Raw genomic sequence first — 20,627 nt, 5'->3', positions numbered from 1 at the left:
TTTCTGGGCCTTGTGCTGTCCTGTTAAAGGCACGTGCCCGACCCCTTTTGTCTCCAGGCATAAGGCTCTGAGCGCCAGCTGCCAGGCCTGAGGGTGGTCCGTGACCGTAGAGAAAAACACGGTTGGGATTTCCAGGCCGATCTGTACCCCGTGCTGTGAGTTCCGGGTGTGCCGGCGATTTTCAGGGAAGGGAAGTTCTGCGGGAGACTTGCTATGGACGGGCGGACCGCTGTCCTGCTCGGGTGGCGCTGGCGGTGGCCAGCCTTCAGTCTGCGGATGCTACCCCAGCAGCCTCCTAGTGACTTTTGTTTTCAAGGACATACAACGGTGTCTCATACTCAGGGTACTTTTTTCCAAAAAGCAGCCTGCAGCCTGAGACCCTGCAGTCTCGAAATGATCTCTCATTTCCAGAAGTGAGAGTTCACTGGCTTTTTCTGTCCGAGTGTTCTATGTTCTGAAGATGCCTGCTGGCAGCGGGGTCTCGAGGGGCGGGCGCCGCTCAGGCTTCAGGCTCAGTCCAACCGGGTTCTGCCCTTCCCCGGCTTTGTGACGTTGGGCCCAGCCTCTCCGAACTGCTTTTGCTTTCTCTGAGACTCAGGGAGTGCGGGTCCCATTACTGTGTCTTGACCAGCGTCTCAAACGGCTCCTAGTTCCGCAGGAGCGGGCTGGGCCTGGGGTGTTTACTGAGGGATAAAACAGAATGGCCTTTGTACTGCTGAGCTTAGGATCTGGGAAGAGGGATGGCTGCCAAGCAGGTGAACAGCCAGATACCTAATTATAAAACTCACACGGTGCCTGAGGCGTTAGCATCCAGATGACAGCGTGGCGGGCCACTGTCCTGCTTGTAGCGAGCCGCGTGGCTGCTGGCCTTGGAACTTGCCAGCTTCCGGTGGGCACGAAGGGGTGTGGTCCCCAAGAGACTCTGGTGCAGGACTTGGCCCCGGGGCTTGGCTGACCAGATGTGCTTCCCACCGTGGTGCAGGGGGCAGGGACCAGGGCAAGCCCAGGCTCGGTTCCCTCCCAGGCGCTCTGAGCCAGCTCCGCAGTTCTCACCGGAGCAGACCCGCCGGGCGTGCCTTGGGGAAGGTCCATCGGCTCTGCCTTCAGCGGTCTGTGCCCAGCAGCTTCCTGGGTCTCCTGAGGAAGTCAGATGAGGACCCCCATCGTGGACGTGCACCTCGCTTCCCTTCTGGCCAGAGGGCCCCGCAGTGATGCTCCGGTAACGGCCCCCCGGGCTGGCTGCTGGCCTTGGCAGCGTTGGCTCACCTGTGACATGTGACATGGATGTCATCAGCGCGTCGCTGGGAGAAGTCCCTCCAGACACAGCGTTTGCCCTGGGGAGCGCCCTCTGTGCAGGTCAGACCGCGGTGTTCCCCCCCAAGAGCTGGGGGTCCGTTCAGGACGCACCCCCCACCCCAGTTTGAGGAGCAAGTAAAGGAATGTGAGACGCGGATCAGAAAGTCCGAGGCGTCCTGACGAAGACGGGGGCCGAATCGAATCTCTCCGCTCTGACGAAGGGCTAAGAGGCGTCACACGGAAACGCGTGCTCAGTGGACTTTCAGATTCAGTATTTTAATACGCTCTGTTCTCACGCCTCCTCAGTGACAGGCCCTTTTCTACTCTCTGAGTCGCAAAGCTGAATGTCGGAGAGGGAATCCCAGGCAGGCAGGGCACGCGCAGAGCAGCGGGTCACCTGTCAGCAGCATGGGTGAGGACGGGTGCACCCTGGCCCGCGGAAGAGGACCGAAGCAGCGGGCGGCTCATCTGCTGCCATTGTGGCTCCTCCCTGGAGCTTTGCCCTCGCCTCTGCTTTGCCCGGACGCGCCTGTCCTAGGCTCTGCCGTCCTGCTGGGGGTTTCCTCGGATGTCATCCCACAGGTCTCTTCTGACCTGACTTAGTGCTCTGCTCCATTCCTGCCTTGCGTGCTTAGCACCTGGCCCTGCCTCGGGCCAGCGCCGACTGTAGCTCACTGCACACACACGGTGCCTTCTCAGTGTTTGCACATTCCGGACGGGTCTGGCCACCGCGTCCTCAGGTGCACGGTTCTCTGGGCACCTTCCAGACCCCCTGGGCGTCTCCGGCTGGGGCGCTGGCCTCTTCCCGCTCTCTTAGACCCCGGCCAGGCCCCGCTGGGAGGGGTACCGAGAGCTCTTCGGACACGGTCTCAGAACTTTTCAAGGTTGGGGAAGTTCACAGGAGGAACTTGGATATGTGGGAGGGAGGCGCTTCCGGCAGGAGCCCCTGCAGCGTGGGGCCCGGGGCTCAGGGCAGGATCGGCTGGGTGGGCCCTGCAGGGCCAGCTGAAGCTGTCTCGGGGGGAGGCGCAGAGCTGGAGGTGGCTGGGCACACTGCAAGCTAAAGGTCACTTGCAAGAAGCAGGCTGCAGGGTTCCCTGGGTGTCTGGGGCAGTTGTAGCGCAGGGTTCTGAGAACCAGGCCGTCCTCTGGAAGCATCTGCGCAGGAGGCAGGCGTGGGAGGGCACCTTTCCTCCAGGTCCCAGAGATGTCCCGGCGCGTCGTCAAAGTCCGTCGTCTTCTTGCCGGCGTGCAGACTTGGTCCTCGGAGGTTGGGGGGAGAGGAGTGGACGCCCTTCTCCTCGGGGGCGGGGAAGGTGCCGCCAGGCCTCCTCCTCCTCCTGGGACGCACGCCTTGTGGGGTAGCCAGTCTGCTTTTACCCGGATCGTCGTTTTTGCCTCATGCAGTGGACACGGGAGAGACGTTTTTCTATATCTGTAGTGACTGGCTGTGTTGTTCTTATCCTACTTTAAAAAAATGTTTCTGAACAAAGATACGGAAGCACCTTGTGCTGCAAGCGTTCCCGTGTTTGTTCCTCAGACGCTACCTTCCCTCGTTTCCCTTCCAGTCCAGAGGTGTCGGTGGGCGTGTCGCTGGGGTTCCTGTCCCAGTGATGGGGTGAGGGCACGGTCCGCTCAGCCCTCCCCAGTGGGCCTGGGATAGACAACAATTGTGGGAACGGGATGAGCAGGTTTGGCTCAGAGGAGCCTGCGTGAATCAATGGGCCCAACCAGAAAGGTGGGGCTGGGGCCCCGGTTGGTACACCTAACCCCTCCCGGCCCCTCCCGGCCCCCCCTGGCCCCCCCTGGCCTCCCGCTTCTCCAGATCCCTCTTGACCCGCTCCCCGGCCTCTCTGGACCCCTCCTGGCCCTTCCTGGCTCCTCCTGGGGCCCCCCTCCTGGCCTCTCCGGGCCTGCCTGCCTGTGGGGTCCCCGTGGAGCTCTCCCTGCCTCCATGAGTGCCAGAGAGTGTGGGGATGGCTCCTTCTGGCCTTTGGGTGTTTTCTCTTCTGCCTAGTTTTAGCCTAATGTCTAAAAGACTTGGGCCCCCGCAGGTTGAGCGGACTCACGAGGCCTAGTTTGCAGGGGCATCGCCCCGTCTCCTACAGCCCGGAAGGGCAGGAAGCTAAGAACCGGGAGAGCGCAAGGGAAGCCGACCCGCGCGGCTCCGGCCCGAGGGGGCAGACGGAAGCTCCAAGTTTGCAGAGAAGCGTGAACGTGCCGGCCTCCAGGCAGCTGGGGGGCTGTTAGTGGCCTGCCCGCCCCCCGCGTGAGCTTTCCGAAGTCGAGACCTCCGGCCGCCCCGTGGATGAGGGGTCGTGAGGCCGAGGCCGAAGTCAGGCCGGTGAGGTCAGGCAGCTTTGCGCCGACAGAACGCCGTGTGGGCGCCCGGGTCTCTCTTGGGACCAGGCAGCCTGAGCTTGGGGCTCTGCGGTACCCACGGCCTCACGCCACCGGGAACCCCGGAGGTGCCCAGAGGGGCTGCTGCAGGCCACAGGCCCCGCCGGCGGGAAGCCGCTGGTGCATGCGTGCTGTTCTCTTCTGAGTTACTCCGAGACCGCCTTCGGAATGTGCTCTTTATTATGTTACAAAAACAAAATTTCCCACAAAACACAGCTAAAAAAATAACACATTTTCCCAAGATCACATTACCAAAAAAAGTTAATATCATTGGAGTAGATCCATTAATACTGCTTGAAGGAGCATCAATTACATTAAAAAATGGGTGGTGGTTTTTTTTTTTTTTTTTTTTTTTTTTTGTAACCTTAGAGCATTAAAGTGCTTTACCCTATGGAAACCGAGAGGTGGCCGTCTGCATTTGAGACCTGTCCCTGATCCATGCATGCGGGGGGCCTGGGCCATGGAAATGACCGCTCCCCCGTGGCCCAGCCCTGGCGACGAACTTCACACGCAACCAAGCCTGTGGGGAGCCGTGAGGGGCGCAGGCCTCCCGGCCACAGCGTGCTCTCTGGCCGGAGCCCAGGCCGGCCGGAGTCTGTGTGGGTGCGCGGCCCACCTCCCTCTGCAGGCCACTTCCCAGCCAGAGTGTCCCTCCTGCCCCTTCGCCCCTGGAAACCCCCCCCCCCCCCCCCGTCAAGGCTTATTCTTGGTCTTGGAGTTCTGCAGACCCGGAGTTTCAGACCCGCGCCGTGTTGCTCCCGACCGTTGGCACCGTCTCCTCGGCAGGCCCGATTCTTAAGTGATTCTCGTGCCTTGTTCTCCCCAAAGATGCTCACTCCGCAGCACGGAGAAAGGCTCCAGGATGGCGTGTGCGGCCTGCGGCTCCGCGGGAGGATGACCTCCTCCCTCCCCTCTTGATGCCCGGGGCTCTGCCTGCCGCACACCAGCCCTTTCCTGGGCACCCGGTGGGGCCCCTATGGCATTTCCTGCCGGACTTGGGCCCACAGGAGCGCCTCGGAGACAAAGCCAGCGGAGCCCTGGGCCTGCCCCCTCCAGCCGGGTTCCAGCCAGGTTTGCGGACCGACCCCAGGGGGTTGGTGGAACAAGGGGGCACCACTGGGGAGCCCCAGGGTGTGGCCACAGGAGCACTTGCCAGACCCCAGCCCAGCCTTGATGCCCAAGGCAAGAGCACGACAGTGTATTTCTTTCCCGGTCTCGCGGTTGTGGGGAGGCGTGACATGAGAAAGCGGTGGCAGGGCAGCCACACACAGCCCCCAGCAGTCCTGAGTCCGCGGCCCGTGACCGTGGTCCTCTAGTGCAGTGCGCACCTCCCTGGGGAGACGGCAGAGCCCCATGGGCACAGGCCCCCCAAGCTAGGGAGCAGAGGCGGCTGCACGTTGGAACAAGCAGGTTCTGTTGCCCTGGTTGGCCCCGGCCGAGGGTCCGAGCCTCCTGGTGCGCGGACAGCCCTGGAAGCTGGTCCCTCGAGGGCACGGTGCGGGGCGGGGGTGGACGGCATCACCCCAGACGCAGCCGCTCACATCCGCACAAACGATGCTATCGGTCCGTGTAGACTGGCCACAGGAACGGACACGGCTTTCCAAGGCGAAGTCCTGGTCTGGAGGTGGCCCCCAGGGTGGGCTTGGGGTGGGGCTGGCCCGGTTCTCTTCTGGGGCTCCCTTCCCCTGCTGGGCGGGCTCTGAACCACCACGCAGCAAGGAACACACCCCTCCTCCCAGGGCGGACCCGAGGGAGGGGAGCTGGCGCTTTCCCACCACTCCTGGTCCCGTGTGGAGCGGACGGAGCTGGAATCCCGGACGCCCGTGAACACGCGGCCTGAAGAGGAAGGCGCCTCCCGCGGGACTCAGGGCAGCAAGAACACACCTAAAGGGAGTGAGGGCTGCGCGTCCACTTTCCCCGGCCTGGAGGCTTGCCTGCCGCCGTGGGGCGTCGGCGGGGACCCGCGGGGGGAGGGGCTCACCCATGTTCTGCAGGCGCGGCAGGGGCGGCTGAGCTTGGGAACAGCCACACACGGCTTTTCTCCCGCCTGCTGGAACAAGGCGGCATCTCTGTGGCCGCATGTCCTTCCGTGGACACAGTGCTTGGTCTGTCATGTGCTGGCCACAAAGGCTCATGAGGTTCCTTGCAAATGAAAATAGCCCCACACGGCCCCCAGCCCCCAGTCTGCTGCCCCCGGGGGTCCTCGTGAAGGCCTACAGCCCCACTGCCTGCCTCAGGACCACCCCTAGGAGGACAGGAGGGCCCTCCCCAATCGGGGCTTCCTCGAGCCCCACAACGGGTGCACCTTCCTGCCGACTGCTCCCTCCGCCTGGGAACGGTTCTCCCCGCGGCCCTGAGAAAGGTGACCCACTGCCCTGCCCCCCGTTTGCCAGGGCGGCCAACAGAGCGGAGCTGTCCCATGTGGAGAGCTTCGCAGCCACACGGCAGGTGGACCCAGCCCACCCCTCCACCGCCCCACCGCCCCGTCCAGCGTCGGAGCGAGAAGCTACCCTCGCCTGGCTCGCCCTCTGTTCTAGCACAGCTTGTTTGTACGGACCTGGGGAGCCAGGAATGTGGGGTGAACTTTGCAGGGAATATTAAGGATGAAAGCAAAAAATAAAATGAAAGCTGACCCACCAAGTACAAAGAGAATCATTTTATCAAATATGGACAATTTCTAGTAGTCCGACGAGCATGCTGTCCACCGAAGGGAGGCGGCTGTGGCCAGTGGTGTTGGCGTGGGTGTTGGCTGGTGGCCACTGACCAGGAGTGTCCTTGCCTCCCGGGAGGGGCCGTGGCAAACGCACTGGCCCCTGGGCCCCTCCAGTTCCAGGGAGGTTCTGGTTTTCCTCTTTGGGCAGGAGGTGGAAGGTAGCTGGTTTGAAGAGTGCGGGACAGACTGACCCTCCAGTCCGGCAGAGGGACCCAGCCCTGGGCAGAGACAGGGTCTGAAGCATCGACCCCAAATAAACACGTTTTAGATACAATCCTGGAGCCACTCAAAAGACATCGAAAAATACTTTGGCAGTCCGTCAGCAGAGGCGCTCCTCGTGTCCGGAAGGATCCCGCTGGGAAGCCGCGGAGCCCGAAGGAGGACGAGGCTCATGGTGGGGGACGCCGGCCCTCGGGAGCACCCAGGGCACAGGTCCCGGCCCTGGCACGTCACGCCCGCTGTGCGGGGTGCTGCGAGGTGGGCCTCGCCTTTTCCTGCGGCCCCGCCTCCACAGGCGGTCTTGGACAAAGGCAAGAGGAGACCAAGCCGGGCTTCCCGGGCAGTCCAGGCCAGGGCCGCCGCCCGCCCTGCACTGTGCCCTCGGCGCCCGCTCTCCTGTGGAGCCCTGCTCCTCAGTGAATCTCACTCTCCGTGAACTCCTCTTTGATGGACTGTTTTCGGGACTTGCAGTCTGGGAGGTCAAAGCCGAAGTCGGCCCACTCATCCGGCCCCGCGCCCCCGCCCGGGCCCCCGCGGTTGGGGATGGTGATGGTGTGGCGCACGCGGAAGTGCACGGCCTCCATGACCCGCTGCCTCTGCAGCTCCCCGGAGCTGCCGATGGAGATGGTGGAGGCATTGCTGCTGGAGCGGATCAGCTGCTGGGCGCCGCAGTCGTGGCTCTGCTTCAGGTCCTGCAGGCCCCTCCAGATGGTCATGCGGTACTGGTCCGGGATCTTCAGGGCGCCGAGGTCCTGCGGGAGCCGCGGGCCACTGTTAATGGCCCCGGCTCAGGAGCCCCTCGCCCCCCAGCAGTGGACTGCGCCGGGCAGAAACGGCGCAGCCAGTGCCACACGCACGAGGCCCTGGCCGTCCGTACCCGTAACCCGGAGAGCTGAGAAGGGGCATGTGCGTATAGGGGTGACATCGCTCCTGGGCTCCTGGGTTCTGTGGACCGGCTGAGCCCCTCCACAGCAGGCCCTGTAAGGGCCAGAGCAGACCACCCAGCCCCTGCGCCCTCCCCGCCAAGCTGGGTACCGGAACTAGCGCGGGCAGGAATGGGTGGGCATGGGAGGGGGAGGGCTTTCACCCAAGCTACTGGGTGGGGCTCCGAGCCCCTGCTGGCCGGAAGCCCCCTGGGATCTGAGGCTCCCAAGGCTTGAGCTTCCCTTGGCTAACCACACGTTAGAGCTCAAGACAGCCCTAGGCTGCGAGCAAGTGGCGTCTTTCACAGTTCAGGAGGGACTCCCTTGCATTCCCAGTGTTCTTGTCCGACCCAGAGGTCGGCCATGGTCCTTTGCTTCTAGCCCGGCACCGTCTGAACCCAGGACCCACCGTGGTTGTGGGCACACAGCAAGGACTGTCTTGCTTTCTGTGGGCCTCAGTTTCTCCCCGTGTAAGTGGCACTCAGCTGCACCAGCTCCGAGACCCTTCTGGCTTTGGCAACTCTCTGTGCTTTGGGAACAGCCTGTTCCCCAAATCATAGGCAGCTGGGCCGTTGCCTATGAGGGCGGCTTCGAAGCCACACGAGCCACGCCCTGCCAGGGGCCCGGGGAGGGAGAGTGGGGGCCCCATCCAGCCCCCGCCTCAAAGGCTGACTCACTAGGAAGCCAGACGTGAGAGAGGAGGTCGGGCTTGGTCTCAGAAGAAGTGTTTTCCTGGATTTCCCCACCTCCCCTCCCCTGGTGAGAGCAGGAAACCGGGCGCTGGGAGCAAGCAGAGGACAGCCGGGCCCTGGGCGGGGCGCCGGGCTCCGGCCTGCGGGCTCTGGCCTGCGGGCTCCGGCCTGCGGGCTCTGGCCTGCGCGCGGGCTCCTACCTCGACGGTGAGGTTCTGCAGGTGGTAGACGCTCTGCAGGCCCTGTGACGTGAAGTACTCGATGCAGTTCGGACACCCCAGTCCCGTCAGGAAGCTGCGGGGAGAAGGCCGTGTGGACCGGCTCTAACTTGCAAGCACACGCTCGGCTGTGTGGCCTGGCGCCCCCCTGCCCTCGGCCGCCCCACGAGCCCCTGGGTTTCATGCTCTCTCCCAAGCACCTGTTGGGCGCTCCCTCCCGGGCCCTCCCCGGCCGCTGTCTGGGCTCGAGCTGGCGCAGCGGATGGGCACGAGGACAGGCAGGAGGGGGGCTGAGGTCAGTGGCTCCGTGGCAGGACCCGGCAGCAGCCCACGTACCTGACCAGACTGGGGTCAGCGTGGTAGGGGGGTGGTGGGGTGCAGTGGGACCCCGAGACCATGGACTGGGCACTGTGGCTGCCGTTCATCTCGCCGCCGGCCGGCAGGGTGTGGCCGTGGTTGGTGAGGATCCCGGGGCCTAGGCAGGTGGCAGTGGGGACTGTCAGGGCCCGTCGGGTCGGGCCTCCCTGGCTCTGCACGGCTGGGAAGAGCGCACAGTACGGACCTCCCCGTGGCGGGGAACGGACAGAGGGACTGTCCCGGCTGTGCCTCCCGCCCGTGGACAGCAGCTGCCGGTGCGAGGCAGCCACCGACGGCCCCGAGCTGGGCGGCCCTGTCCGCAGCCGGACCCTCGCTCTGTGCCTTCCCAGCGCGCTCCGGGCCCTACCCTGCCCGAGCCACGCACCCACTCGCCCCAGGTGCTCACCCATGGGCCCCAGGTTGGGTCCGGCCGCTGAGCCGTGCGGGGGCGGCTGGCCCACCAGCTGGTTGACGGAGGGCAGCTTGTTGACACCCCCGTGCGCTTTGCTCATGGGTGACAGGACAGGCCCGTAGGGCGCCGGCTGCAGGTGGCTCCTGCTCAGACAGCGACGGCGCCTGGTCATTTCCCCGCGACACCCGGGTGCTGGGCGCCCCCTCCTCACCCGCGTTCCCACCCAGACCTGGGCTGGACGGCCCCCACCTGCCCTTCAGAGCAGCGAGGGGAGAGCCGGCCCTGCCGCGGGAACCAGCCTGTGGGGCTGCCGTGCTGAGCCCCCTCCCCACCGCCTCCCAGTCAGTGGACACTTAGGAGGCCCCCGTGGGAGGCCCAGACAGCGTGGTGCACAGAAGGCTCCCTGGAGGAGGGGGCACCAGGTGGGGGCCCCGGGGTATGAGGGAGTGGGGGGTGGGAGGGTGGGCTTGTCGCCCTTCCTGCCCCATCAGCAGGGCGGGGGCGGGGCGGGGGCGGGGCGGGGCGCACTCACGGCCGCTGCAGGAGCTGCTGCTGCTGCTGCCGGTACGCGTCCACCAGCTGCTGCGGCACCAGCTCCATCAGCTCCAGGCTCTCCTTCACCTTCATCAGGATCTCGAAGTTCTCCCGGCCCCGCACCTGAGCACAGACGGGGACCCTCGGCACAGGTGCCTGCGGGGTCGCGGGGGCCTTTCACAGAGCCCCCTAGCGTGCTGCGGCCCGGGAAGCCCCTGTTCCCCAGGAGCAGGTCTGCAGCCCGGTGAGCGCCCACCGTGGCCCCCTCCCCGTCCCCGGGGCTCTGCACACTCAGGGTGCCGGGCGGGCACGCACCACAGAGGGAGCTGGGAGAACCCGGGGCCTATTGTGGAATCAGCGTCACATCACAGAAGAACCGTCCCGGCAGAGCTCGTGTTGCTCTGACCCACGCGGCGGCCATTTAAAGTGGGGTCACAGATACCGTGCTCCCTGACGCACTGTCCCCTGGAGGGGTCTGCGCCCCCCACCCCCTGTCAGCAGGACTTCTCATGTGTGGGGAGGGTAGCCCGCAGAGTCGCTGCCTCGGAGCTGCTTCCCCGGGCGCCCCGTCCACTGCCTGCAGAGCCCCGGGTCTCAGCCCTGAGGACGCCAGGGCCACTCACGTGCATGTAGTACACGTCCTCGTCCCCCTGCCTCCTCTTCTTCACGTTGGGGCCCAGGGCAGGGACGGCAGGGGGGCTCTGTTTGAAGGCTGCGAGGGAGGCAGGCCACACGCAGGTCAGGCCCGCAGGATACCCGCCCCCCGGTGCGAGCTGACCCTCACGTGCGTGGGACCGTGGACGGGCCCCGAGACCAGGAACCCATTCAAGAGGGGCCGACCCAGGGTGGGGTCGTGCCGGATGGAGCAGGAGCCAGGGCACCCTGTGGCTCGCACCCCGAGGCTGTCCCGCTCTGTCTGACAGCCGGGGCGGCCCCCGCGCCCGCGCCCCCACGCCCCCGGCCGGGCCTCACCGCGCTTGCCGGCGGCGCCGTTCTTGGCGGCGCTCTCGCTCAGGGCCTGCTGCTCCCGGAAGTGGTCCTCGTCAGCCTTGCGGTCTCGGCCAGGACAGGCGCAGATGCGGCCCTCGAAGGACCGGCGGCCCAGCACCTGTCCACTGGCGGGGGGCCGGCGGGGGGACACAGCCAGGACCATGAGCCTCGGGGGCCTGCCTCCAGCCCTGCCAGCCTTGCTCACCCGCCCCGGCCACCTCATCCAGGGGGCTCTCGATGAGCCAGTGAGGGGACGCCTGAGCTCCCGGCCGCTCTGGGACACCACGTCCCCTGCCATCCTCCCAAAGCCCAGCTCCTGCTCAGGGAGCCCTTGTGGCCCGGGGTGGGGCTGGGGGGGTCCGCCCCTCCTTAAACTCACCTCCAGGGCCAGCGCCATCCCTTACCATGCCCTGGATTCAGGTGCAGCCCCCAGCAGCACTGCCCCAAGCCCCCGCTCCAGCCGCCCTCGCCCACGTGCCCAGCAGACTCACTCCCGGGTCTCCAGCGTGATGATGATGAGGATGGGCCGCCGGTTCATGCCCCCCACACAGCTGCTGTTGCACATGAAGTTGTACAGGATGGTCGTGAATTCTGTCCCCACCTGCACACAAGAGCAGGACGGGGGCCGGGGGCCAAGGCCGGGCTGTCGGCGTGCGGGCCCCAGACCACACCGGCGGGGGCTCCTGGGCTGGGTCCTGACTGGGGTGGCACGGGGTGGAGGCGGTCCCTGCCCTGTGGTCCTCTGCCCACCCTCCCGCCTGCATCGACCTCCTGTCCTACCTCCGTCTGCCCCCCACTCATCCACCCACCCGTCCACCGTCTGTCCACCCACCTGTCCAACCCACTCACCTGCACGCACTCGTCCACCGCCGTCCGTCCGTCCGTCTGTCCAAATTATCCACTCCCACCCTCCGCCCACCTACTCATCCACCATCCAGACCATCCGTGCATCCCCCCACCCGTCCATCCGTGCAGTGCACAGAGCGCCATGCGCCACGCAGGCTCCCGGCACAGAGCCCTGTGGTCTGGTTGCTCCAGCATCTCCCATAACACAGACTAGAGGTCAAGCCCTGGAGGCTGGGTGTGGGCAGCAGGTGCACAGGTTTCTGTGGGCACAAGTGTGTGTTCTGCTTGCTGTGGCTCTCCTGGGCAGAAGGGAGCACAGAGGGGCGGACCAGAGCCATCCGCGTGGACCCCCATCTCCAGCTCTTGCACCGTTTCCCAGGGAGTTGCGGACAGCCGAGGCATGTAGCCAGGACTTTTGACCCCTGGGCATCCCAGGACCACAAAATGGGCAGTTGTCCTGGTCTCCCTGGGTCAGAAGAGAAAACTCAGCCGCTGGGTCGGCACACCTGGCCTTTCACGGAACTGCTGGCACACGGCAGCCACCAGGGGGCGGGAGAGCCCCGCTATCCTGGGGGCTCCGGCCCATGGGAGCGGGGACGGCGGGTGGGGGCCCTGGGGGGTCCGATTGGCCAGTACAGGGATGAGGTTTGAGCGCGGTCTGGGGGCCAGAGCCAGGCAGAAGAACGGTGGGGGCTCCTGGTGCCCACTCACCCTGGGGAACACGGAGCACAGGCCGGAGGGCTGCGACCCAGCCCCTCCCCCATCCTACCCTCCCCCCGACTTGACTCCACCGCCAGCTTTTCACTGCAGCCGGACCCTCACAGGAGCCCCCAAACCTGCTGCTGCCTTCAGGTCACAGCAGAGCCCCGGGGCAGGGGTGGGGGGCTCTCCACCCCACCCACCTCCCACGATGGCCTCACCCCTCCCCTCCAGACCCTGCCTGCACCCTACCCATCTCTCTCCCACAGCCAGAGAGGGCCCGAGGGGGCCCCACCTAGACCTGCGCACGAGTGGTCAGAAATGGGTACTGGGTGCCGGGGTGGTGAGTGAGGGCAAGGAACCGCTCCCCGGCAGGACTGGAGACGCTGGGGCCACTGGGCAGGCTGACGGAGGAGACGGAGGGGACGTGACTACTCTGACCACCGGGCCCCAGCCCCTGTGCCGGCTGCAGGGGCCCCGGCCTACCTGCGGGGGCTCGTAAGGAACCATGACACTCTGTCTGCCCGTGACGGGGTCGTCCACGTACTGGGAGAGGCTGTTGCCCTCCACGCGGATGAGGTGGCTGGCCGGAGCAGACTGTCCTGCCGGGAGGGGACAGCGCTTCAGAGGGGTGCCCGGCTGGGGTCTGGGGAGAAGAAACGGGGAGCCCGCACTGCCCGCCACTGCTGCCTCCAGCCAGGGGGCGAGGCCAGCCCTCCCCTGGTCCGGGTGCCCGGCGCATCCCAGCCGCTGGGCACCGGGGCTGGAGGTCTCACCCTCGTTGAAGTCCCGTCCGAGCTCATGGTTGGGGCAGCGCTTCACGACCTCGGTCACGTGCTCCGCCTTCTTGTAGACTGGCATGGCGCGGATGATGGTGCCCGGGGGCGGCGGGCTGGACACCTTGATCTGGATGGGGCAGGTCTTGGCGATCTGGCAGTAGAGCTTCTTCAGCAGCGGGGAGTACTGGTGGGGGTGGGGGGCAGGGTTCAGGCCCAGCCCCAGCTCAGCGCCCCCAGTCCACAGCCCCGACCCCGGCCCTCCGACCACCCGCTGGCCCCTTCGCTGAATGCCTCCAGCCATCCTTCCTCCAAGTGCCTCCTCCGGGCACCTCTCACCCACTTGCTGGCACCTGGCCGGCTGGGGCGCAGGGAGCGCAGTGGGGCTTCCTGTCTGGATCTCTCTGGCTGGAGAGGTTAGCACCACTACGTCCCTCTTAGGGGTGAGGATGGTAAAGGCCGGGAAGCGAGGAGCTGCTGGAGAGTGGGGACTGGGAGGCGGGTCTGCCTTGCCAAGCCCGGCTCTCCCCATGGTCAACCTTCAGCCCCCAGACCGCAGGGGTTTGAAGGAGGGAATCTGCAGCATTACATTTTTTAAAAACCCAGAGTTAGGCTTTTCTGGCATTTTGATGAAAAACGTGTGTGAGACAGGCTGGGTGCCCCTGTGCCCCGAAGCTTCAGGAAGGAACTGCCTAGAGCAGCGTGTCAGCGGTTGAGCTCTGCAGCTCAGCAGGGGCCACTGGTGTGGGGGCCTCTGACCTCAAAGCTCCAGTCCCTGCCACTTGGGACCCTTTTCCAGGGAGGAGCAGCGTCCAGGGGACCACATCCCCCACCTGAGACCCTGGCCAGCTCTCGTGAGTTCAAAGGTGACCCTGATGGTGGTCACAGGGTGCCCACGGGTTTCCAAGCAGACTGGCTTCTGGGGACCCATCCAGGCTCCTCATGCCTCCTTCCCGGAGGCACGTGCTCCTATCCTGACTCACAGGACACTTCCTGTTCCTGCCCCTTCATCCCCGCGCCCCCCACAAAGCTCCAGCGACCCTGAGTTGCCCATCACACCCCACCGCAGTACAGCCAGGGAAAGTGTACTGAACCAGCAGACAGTGCTGCACAGAGGCTTCCGGCTGGGGTCTGCCACCACCATGTCCTGCATTGCAGACGACTGGGACCACAGACCGGGGCTTAGAGTTTACGGCGGGACCTGTACCCACCACGGTGTAGTCCGGGCAACACAGGCCGGGTGCCGGAGCTGCTGGGCAGAGGCAGGGCTGGTCTAAGCCCCCAAGGAAGCTGGGGGCCCTGACACCCTCGATCCTGCAAAGGTAAGACCCCCACTGGCCACCAGAGCTCCCTCTCCGGTCATCAAGGGACACTGTGGCCCCTCAGGGACTCATACCCTTAGCAACTCCCAAGTATACAAAAGACAAGGGGTGGCAAACGCAGGGCAATGAGGCTGACCCACAGCCTGAGACCTGGGGGACTCCAGGGCCCTCAAAGCCCTGGGCCCCACAGTGGGAGCCATCCCTCCCCTGACGAGTTGGCCAAGGCTCCCTCCCGGAAACACTCACCCACCCCCAGAGTGGAGTCCAAGGGGACACGGGGGGACACGTGGGCTGAGGTCTCCCTAATGGCATCCTTGGGGTGCTGGGCCCTGTTCAACTTTCCTGTGGTGCTGAATTCAGTACGTGCCCTTCCCGCCCCCATCACGGATGGGAACTGGATGCCCCTGGTGCCCCACTCACCGGGGTCCCCCGAGCCCAGTGCAGCCTGCCACCCCATATCTGAATACCTGAGACCCCACCTCTGGGAGGAAGCAGAGTCCCCAGACCTATTTCAAATGCAGGAAAGAGTGATTCCACACAGCCCTGTGAGGGGGAGGGGGAGGCATGGCTGGGAAAGCGGAAAACAGGGCTGCCTAAGGGTGGGCTTGGGGGGCCACAAGAGGAGTGGGGGGCCGCCTGCTTGTTGTTGTGGGGGTCAGCCCTGCTTCCCAGGGGTGCCCACTGACCTCTAGTATCCCCATCACTCCCCAAAGCACCAGGATGGGCCATAAGCTTGGCACCCTGCCCAAAAACTGTGCCCAGAACAGCCCAGCTCAGCCCAAAGCAACACCAGGTGCCAGTCAGTTCACACCAGCTCTGGTCCATCCCCAAGCGAAGCTTCAGAACGGGTCCCTGACCCTCACACAACGTTCAGGTAGTGTCAGGCAGGGAACTGCTTGGCAAGCATCGTGGAGGCAGGAGAGCACTCACCCAGGGGACCTTCCTGGAGAAGGAGGGCCCCACAGGCAACCCCGAGCCTCGGCTGGATGGCAGGGACCTTCCTGAGCACGACGGATGACACGGTGAAGCCCGCAAGTGCTGTGGGGGGCTCCTGCCTGCCAGGCCCTTCGACTCTCTAGGGAAGATGGGCTGAGCACTCCTTCCAGCTGCAGAAGGATCCAGACTTACTGGAGGCACCTGGAGACCACGCGGCGTGGTACTGGCCGGACTCAGCTAGTGGCCAGTGGGTCCGAGCCCTTCTGAGGCAGCTGTGGATTCCCGGGGGCATCCCTGTCCCCTGCAGGGTCAGCAGGGACCCCAGCAGGGCCCACGGAGGTGTCCCGTGAGGGGTGACCTGGGGCTGCAGGGGGCATACAGAGGACCCTCAGAGAGGGTCCTGCTTCATCCCTGAGTGGGGGCTGAGTGGGCAGACGCGCTGAGGAAAGGCCTGGCCTGGGAGGGGGACAGGTCATAGTCACAGGTGAGCAGCAGGAGAATGGCCTTTGAGGTCCCGCTCTCGTGCTTGGCCGCTGGGACGCTGTAAACCGGTGGACCAACCTCCCCAGGCTTTGGTGGGGCGTTGACTGACCACGCGTAATACCCATGGACTCCTCTGTGCCCTGATCATTGCCACGGGAGAGGGTCCCTGGCCCCTCTGCGAGCAGTTCTGAGAGTGCCCCCAGGGGCGTGCAGACCCTGCAGTCCCCTCCCCGGAGCGACCACCCAGCGGCCCCCGTCAGTCAGTCACCGACCTCCTGCTCCCTGCGCAGCTGCCCCAAAGGGGTCTGTAGACCCCACAAGGGTCAGGAGACTTGGCTCCCCGGCCAGCAAGGATGGAGCAGGACTCCAGGCGCAGCCCCGGGCTCCGAGCTCCCCTCTCGAGGTCCTGCAGCCCAGTGGGGCGTGGGTGACCCAGGGGTGTTCTTCGTGTCAAGACTCTGGAGGCGGAGGTTTCCCGGGAAGACGGCGAGACCCGGGGCGGCGCGGGTGGGCAGGGGACGGGCGCGCCAGGGTCGCCCCGCCCCGGGGAGGAGCCGCCGGGAGCTGTCCGCGGTACCGACGCCGGAGACGCTGGGCGAGGAGAGAGCGCGCGGCTTCTCCCTCTGCGTACCGGGCAAGGCCACCCGGGCCTTGGGCCTGGCCCCACTCCCACAGGGGTGTCCCCAGTCCCGGTCCTGTCCCGCCATCCCCAGCTGGCTGCTGATCTGTCCTTGGGCACGTGCACAGACCAGCCCTATCTCTGCAGGGGGTTGAGCCCAAGAGTATAGAGTTTCCCTATACCCTGAGCGGGTGGCTGGGCTACAGGGGCAGGAGGGGGCCCTGGGATGGCCAGACCTGGGGTAGGGCCAGGTGCGGGCCTGTAGGAGATGAAAGCCTTCTCAGATAACCAGGTCTGTGTTGAAGAGGGCGTGAGCCCCCGCCCCTGACAGCTCCATCTCGCGTCCCCCGGTAGCTCCTGGGCCCCAGGCACTGGACAGGTGGGGAGGAAGACTCTTGGGTCCCATCTATTCTACAGAAAAGGTCACGTAAAGACACTTCCTTTCCCGCCCTCCCTCTCGCCTCTCCTTCCCTAGAACCGCTAGATGGATGTGTTTCAACAGATTCTGAGCTGATAAAATCTTATTTATCTTCGGCTGTTGACACAGAGCCGTCTGGACTTGCCTGCCCCGGGATGTGCGTATTCCTCTGCGCCTGCAGGAAATGGTTTGCCCGAATGCTGGTGTGTGCCCACCCCTGTCCTCCCCCACGCGGGCCCTCCCCCTCCTTCCCCCCCGTCAGAGTCCGCGATGGCCCAGTCTGGCTAGGAGCCCGGGGCCTGGCGGGGCTGGCGTGGGGGTTGCGGGTGGCAGGCGCGGGCAGCTCTGTGGCGTTAATTTCCTCGCGCCCGCTCCCGGCAGCTGGGTGCCCGGCACGGGCAGGTTTGGGCAGGGGAGAGCAGAGAGGTGATAATAAGTTGTCTGTCATTTTCCAGGGACGTGTAGCGTCTTGCAAACCGCAAATACCGTTAACCAGCTTGGGCGAATCTGTTACAACAGATTCTGGAAGATGGGGCCTGCGGTGGGGGGGAGCTTTTTTTTTTTTTTTAATTATTTTTTTATATAGTCCACTTTTATCTGCTTCCCATGCGTGCCTGGGAGTGTGCAGAGCACATTTCTGTCCTCTCTCTGGCTACAGGCTCCTTTGAGGACCTGCTCAAGGCCACAGACCCATCTCTCCCTAGAGAAGCTCTGTGGGTTCATAGGGCAACCCTCGAGATCCACAGGGAGCCTAGGCCCACAGCCCCATTGACAGACCTCCTGGGTCCCCTTCTTTCCAGGTAAGGAGGGGCCTCACGAGCTACATTGCTGCACCCCGTCCTGTGTTCTCTCCCATCGCACGGAGCGGGGAGCACGAGGTGGGCTCTGATACATGTAAAGGAGGCCTGCACAGGACAACGGGGAAGCGGCCAGCCCGGTAACAATCACCCCAGCCCACTTCAGAGCCCCCAGGGTCAGGAAGCAATGAGAGTCTGGGCACAAGGAAAACCACAGCCAACACCCCACCTTGGCCTCAGGCCTGCTGGTTGGAGGCTCCGGGGAGCCGACCCACAGCCAATGCCAGCAGACGTGTCTGATGAAGAAGGCTGCCATGATCCCCCAAGAGCTCCTGGCTCAGCGAGGGGACAGATGCATCTGCCGACAGACTGGACAGCGGGGGCTCCTCTCGCTGGGAGCCCAGAGGATAAACTGGAGGCAGAAACAAGGCTTTGCAGGTACCGAGTGACCCTGACCACTGTCCAGGGGTGTCCCCTGAAGCTGTTACCTGGAGAGGTGGGTGTGGTGCTGGCGGGGACACCCCTCGGGAGCCAGGTAGCCTGTCCCACCACATCCTAGACCCAGGTCCCACACAAGAGGGCAGGAGCCTGGGACTCTCGGGATCTGGAGGTACCGTGCCCCGGGAAATGGAGAGAGCCAGGAGAGAGGTGCGTGGACTCCAGACCAGGTCTGCCGTGCAGAGGGACACCCTCCAGTGGCTTCCGTCCTGGGCTAAGATCAGGGTGGGCAGCTGTGTGCCTGGAGCTGAGCCGGGAGAGAGGTGCGTGGACACCAGACCAGGTCTGCCGTGCAGAGGGCAAGAAGGCCCGGGAGGACAGCAGGTCAGGAGGGAAGCCCCCCCGCCCCCGCCTGGGCATTGAGAGACGCAGTGGGCACAGAGGGCATGGGAGGGCCCCGGGGTTCTGGGGACCCTGTGTGGGCTGCAGGAGAGACCGGCAGACAGTGAGCCCTGAGACAGGGTGTCTTTACCCTGTTTCTCAGGGGCTCCCAGGGTATCCCTCGAGGCCAGCACTCACACCAACACCTCCTCTCCGCTGGGTCCACACTCCTGGTCTCCACCCTCAAGGTCATGCGCTGACACCAGAGAGCTGCTTCCGAAAGCTGCTGGCTCAGCAGGGGGAGACAGCACCGAGACCCCTGAGCCCCATTTGTGGGCACCAGGCGTGACCCAGTCCAGGAAGACTCAGAGGTGCGCAGGGGGACAAAGCCTGGACATGGTGCTGGATGTGATGCGCTTCTTCCTCTGGCCTGGGGTCAGGGACAAGAGGACCAACAGGTGGGGTCCTGCCCTTGGCCTCAGTGATCCGGGCCAGGCACTGTGGGAAACTGGGCCCCCGTCCAGTCCTTATTCTGTAACCCAGGTGTGCCATCTGGCTTCCCCGGGGCCCCAAACAGGGGACCTTGGGGATAGAGTGGTCGGGGACACAGCTGGGCTTGCAGAGAGCCCCAGCACCCCCACCAGGAGCCACCCTCCTGCTCCAAGGGCACGGATGGCGGCCACATCTGCAGCACCGAGATCTGCCTCGGCCAGGCCCAAACCCAGGTTCCTCTGCCCCTGAACTCGGTTTCAAGCTTTGCCAGCTGGAGAGCCCGTGCCTGCGTGTCCTGGCCTCCTGGAGGAGGCAGACACTCCACTGGCTGGCCCGGCAGGGAAAGCACTCTGGCCAGGACCCAGTAAGCAGGGCTGAGAGCCAGCCCACAGAGCTGGCGGCTGGGGATAGAGCAGGGAGGCCGGCCAAACACGGGGCTCTGCTTGCCCCGAGAGTCCCCTCGACTGCCAGGGGAAAGAGTCGCCACCCCCCCACACACAACTTGTGGCCTTTTGAGAGGGCTTGGCCTTGTCCACAGCATCTTCTGCTCAAAGACCAGTCACTAGATCCTCTGCTGCAGGCACACTGTCCCGGGACACGCAGCTGGTCTGGCGAGCGCAGGCATGACGGGCCGTCTCCTTTCCCCAGTGTCCTGAAGCTTCCTGATCGCCTGGGACTGGGGCCGGCCCAGCGGCAGGTGTGTCAGAGGGGGGAGCTGCAGCCACCGGCCACCACCGCGGGAGCTGGTGTTCAGGAGGGGACCCAGAGCCAGGGCGGGTTGGCTCCAGCGGGGTGTCCCGTACACACGGCCCGAGTGCCTCTGACCCTCCTGCCACAGAAGCTGCAGGCCGTGTTTCCACCGCCAGACCTCAGTTCAGGAGGTGCCCTCCCGCCAGGAAGCCGAGCCGGCGGTGTCTTCGGTCTAAGACTGCACTCAGCCAGCAGGAGAGGAGCCCGTGGCATCTCTAGTGAGCTCCGGGACACCCCAGATGTGTGTGTGTGTGTGGGGGGGTCATTTTCCAGCATTTAACGCAACAGTTGGCTGGAATCCAGTTTTCACTGAACCTTGTAAATATCCAGGCACGGACGTGGGGCGAGGAGAGTTTTGGCCCCTGAACATCTCGTCCCCTGCAGAGTGCAGTGGCACCTGTGCCAGGAGGGATGGGCCCACATGGCCTGACTTCATTCCCCCCATGAGGAGTGGGGAGAGGGCACCGTGCACCGTGCCCCCCGGCAATGGTGGAGGAGGCAGGTCTATGATCCCCGGGGGGAACCTGGGCTTATGGCCACTGCAGGGTCCCCCAACAACCTCTGAACGTCTACTTCACTGAAGCCCGGAGTGCTGGCCACTTTTTCAAGGGGGCTCTCGGGCTCTAACATGAACCATAGGGTCATAGCCCTGTGGCCCCCCTGGGGGTAGGGGGTCTTTCACATGCAGCCTGGGCCTGCCCCTCCCCCTCAAGGGAGCAGCTCCTCTTTCTAGTTCGGACACCCTAGGCTTCCTGCCCCCTCCTCCTCCTGGGGTTGCCTGGACAAAGCCCAGGTGTGGCAGAGGGACTTCCACCTGGAGGCCTGGGTGGGTGGGGGGGCTGTGGCCATGGGAATTCTGAGGCCTGGGATCCATGAACTTGAGCTTGGCTTCCAAGTTTGGGATCTGAGAAAATCC

General features: G+C 64.9%; 2 protein-coding genes across 9 annotated transcripts in view; both read right to left on the bottom strand.

Annotated features, from left to right (window-relative positions):
- Window positions 1–3,858: 3,858 nt before the first annotated feature.
- On the bottom strand, window positions 3,859–6,212 carry LOC123387288. The gene is made up of 2 exons (XM_045063605.1): window positions 5,678–6,212; window positions 3,859–5,580 (listed from the first exon to the last, which is right to left on the bottom strand). Exons 1-2 carry the CDS (start codon window positions 6,115–6,117, stop codon window positions 5,070–5,072), a joined length of 951 nt encoding a protein of 316 aa, XP_044919540.1. The 5' UTR covers window positions 6,118–6,212; the 3' UTR covers window positions 3,859–5,069.
- A 125-nt stretch (window positions 6,213–6,337) lies between these two features.
- TP73 (tumor protein p73) overlaps window positions 6,338–20,627 on the bottom strand; it is a 61,142-nt gene continuing 46,852 nt past the window's right edge. For all 8 annotated transcript variants that reach the window (XM_045063595.1, XM_045063600.1, XM_045063599.1 and 5 more), the window contains 10 exons: window positions 13,076–13,262; window positions 12,786–12,901; window positions 11,246–11,355; window positions 10,737–10,879; window positions 10,388–10,476; window positions 9,763–9,887; window positions 9,225–9,373; window positions 8,798–8,936; window positions 8,444–8,537; window positions 6,338–7,380 (listed from right to left, as the gene is read on the bottom strand). In XM_045063595.1, coding sequence (XP_044919530.1) covers window positions 7,042–7,380; window positions 8,444–8,537; window positions 8,798–8,936; window positions 9,225–9,373; window positions 9,763–9,887; window positions 10,388–10,476; window positions 10,737–10,879; window positions 11,246–11,355; window positions 12,786–12,901; window positions 13,076–13,262 — 1,491 coding nt within the window. In that variant the 3' untranslated portion in view covers window positions 6,338–7,041. The remainder of the gene's footprint in view (window positions 7,381–8,443; window positions 8,538–8,797; window positions 8,937–9,224; window positions 9,374–9,762; window positions 9,888–10,387; window positions 10,477–10,736; window positions 10,880–11,245; window positions 11,356–12,785; window positions 12,902–13,075; window positions 13,263–20,627) is intronic.

Source organism: Mustela putorius, unplaced genomic scaffold (assembly GCF_011764305.1).
Source record: "Mustela putorius furo isolate JIRA1106 unplaced genomic scaffold, ASM1176430v1.1 tig00003853_pilon_pilon_pilon, whole genome shotgun sequence".
NCBI lineage: Eukaryota > Metazoa > Chordata > Mammalia > Carnivora > Mustelidae > Mustela > Mustela putorius.
The sequence above is the reverse complement of the archived record's forward strand: the minus strand, read 5'-3'. Positions and strand labels throughout refer to the sequence as shown.

Coding starts and splice junctions, on each gene's coding strand:
- LOC123387288 (XM_045063605.1), bottom strand. CDS start 6,117: ATGGGACAGCTCCGCTCTGTTGGCCGCCCTGGCAAACGGGGGGCAGGG. Junction 5,581..5,677: donor GCCGCGCCTGCAGAACATGG/GTGAGCCCCTCC, acceptor CACTCCCTTTAG/GTGTGTTCTTGCTGCCCTGA.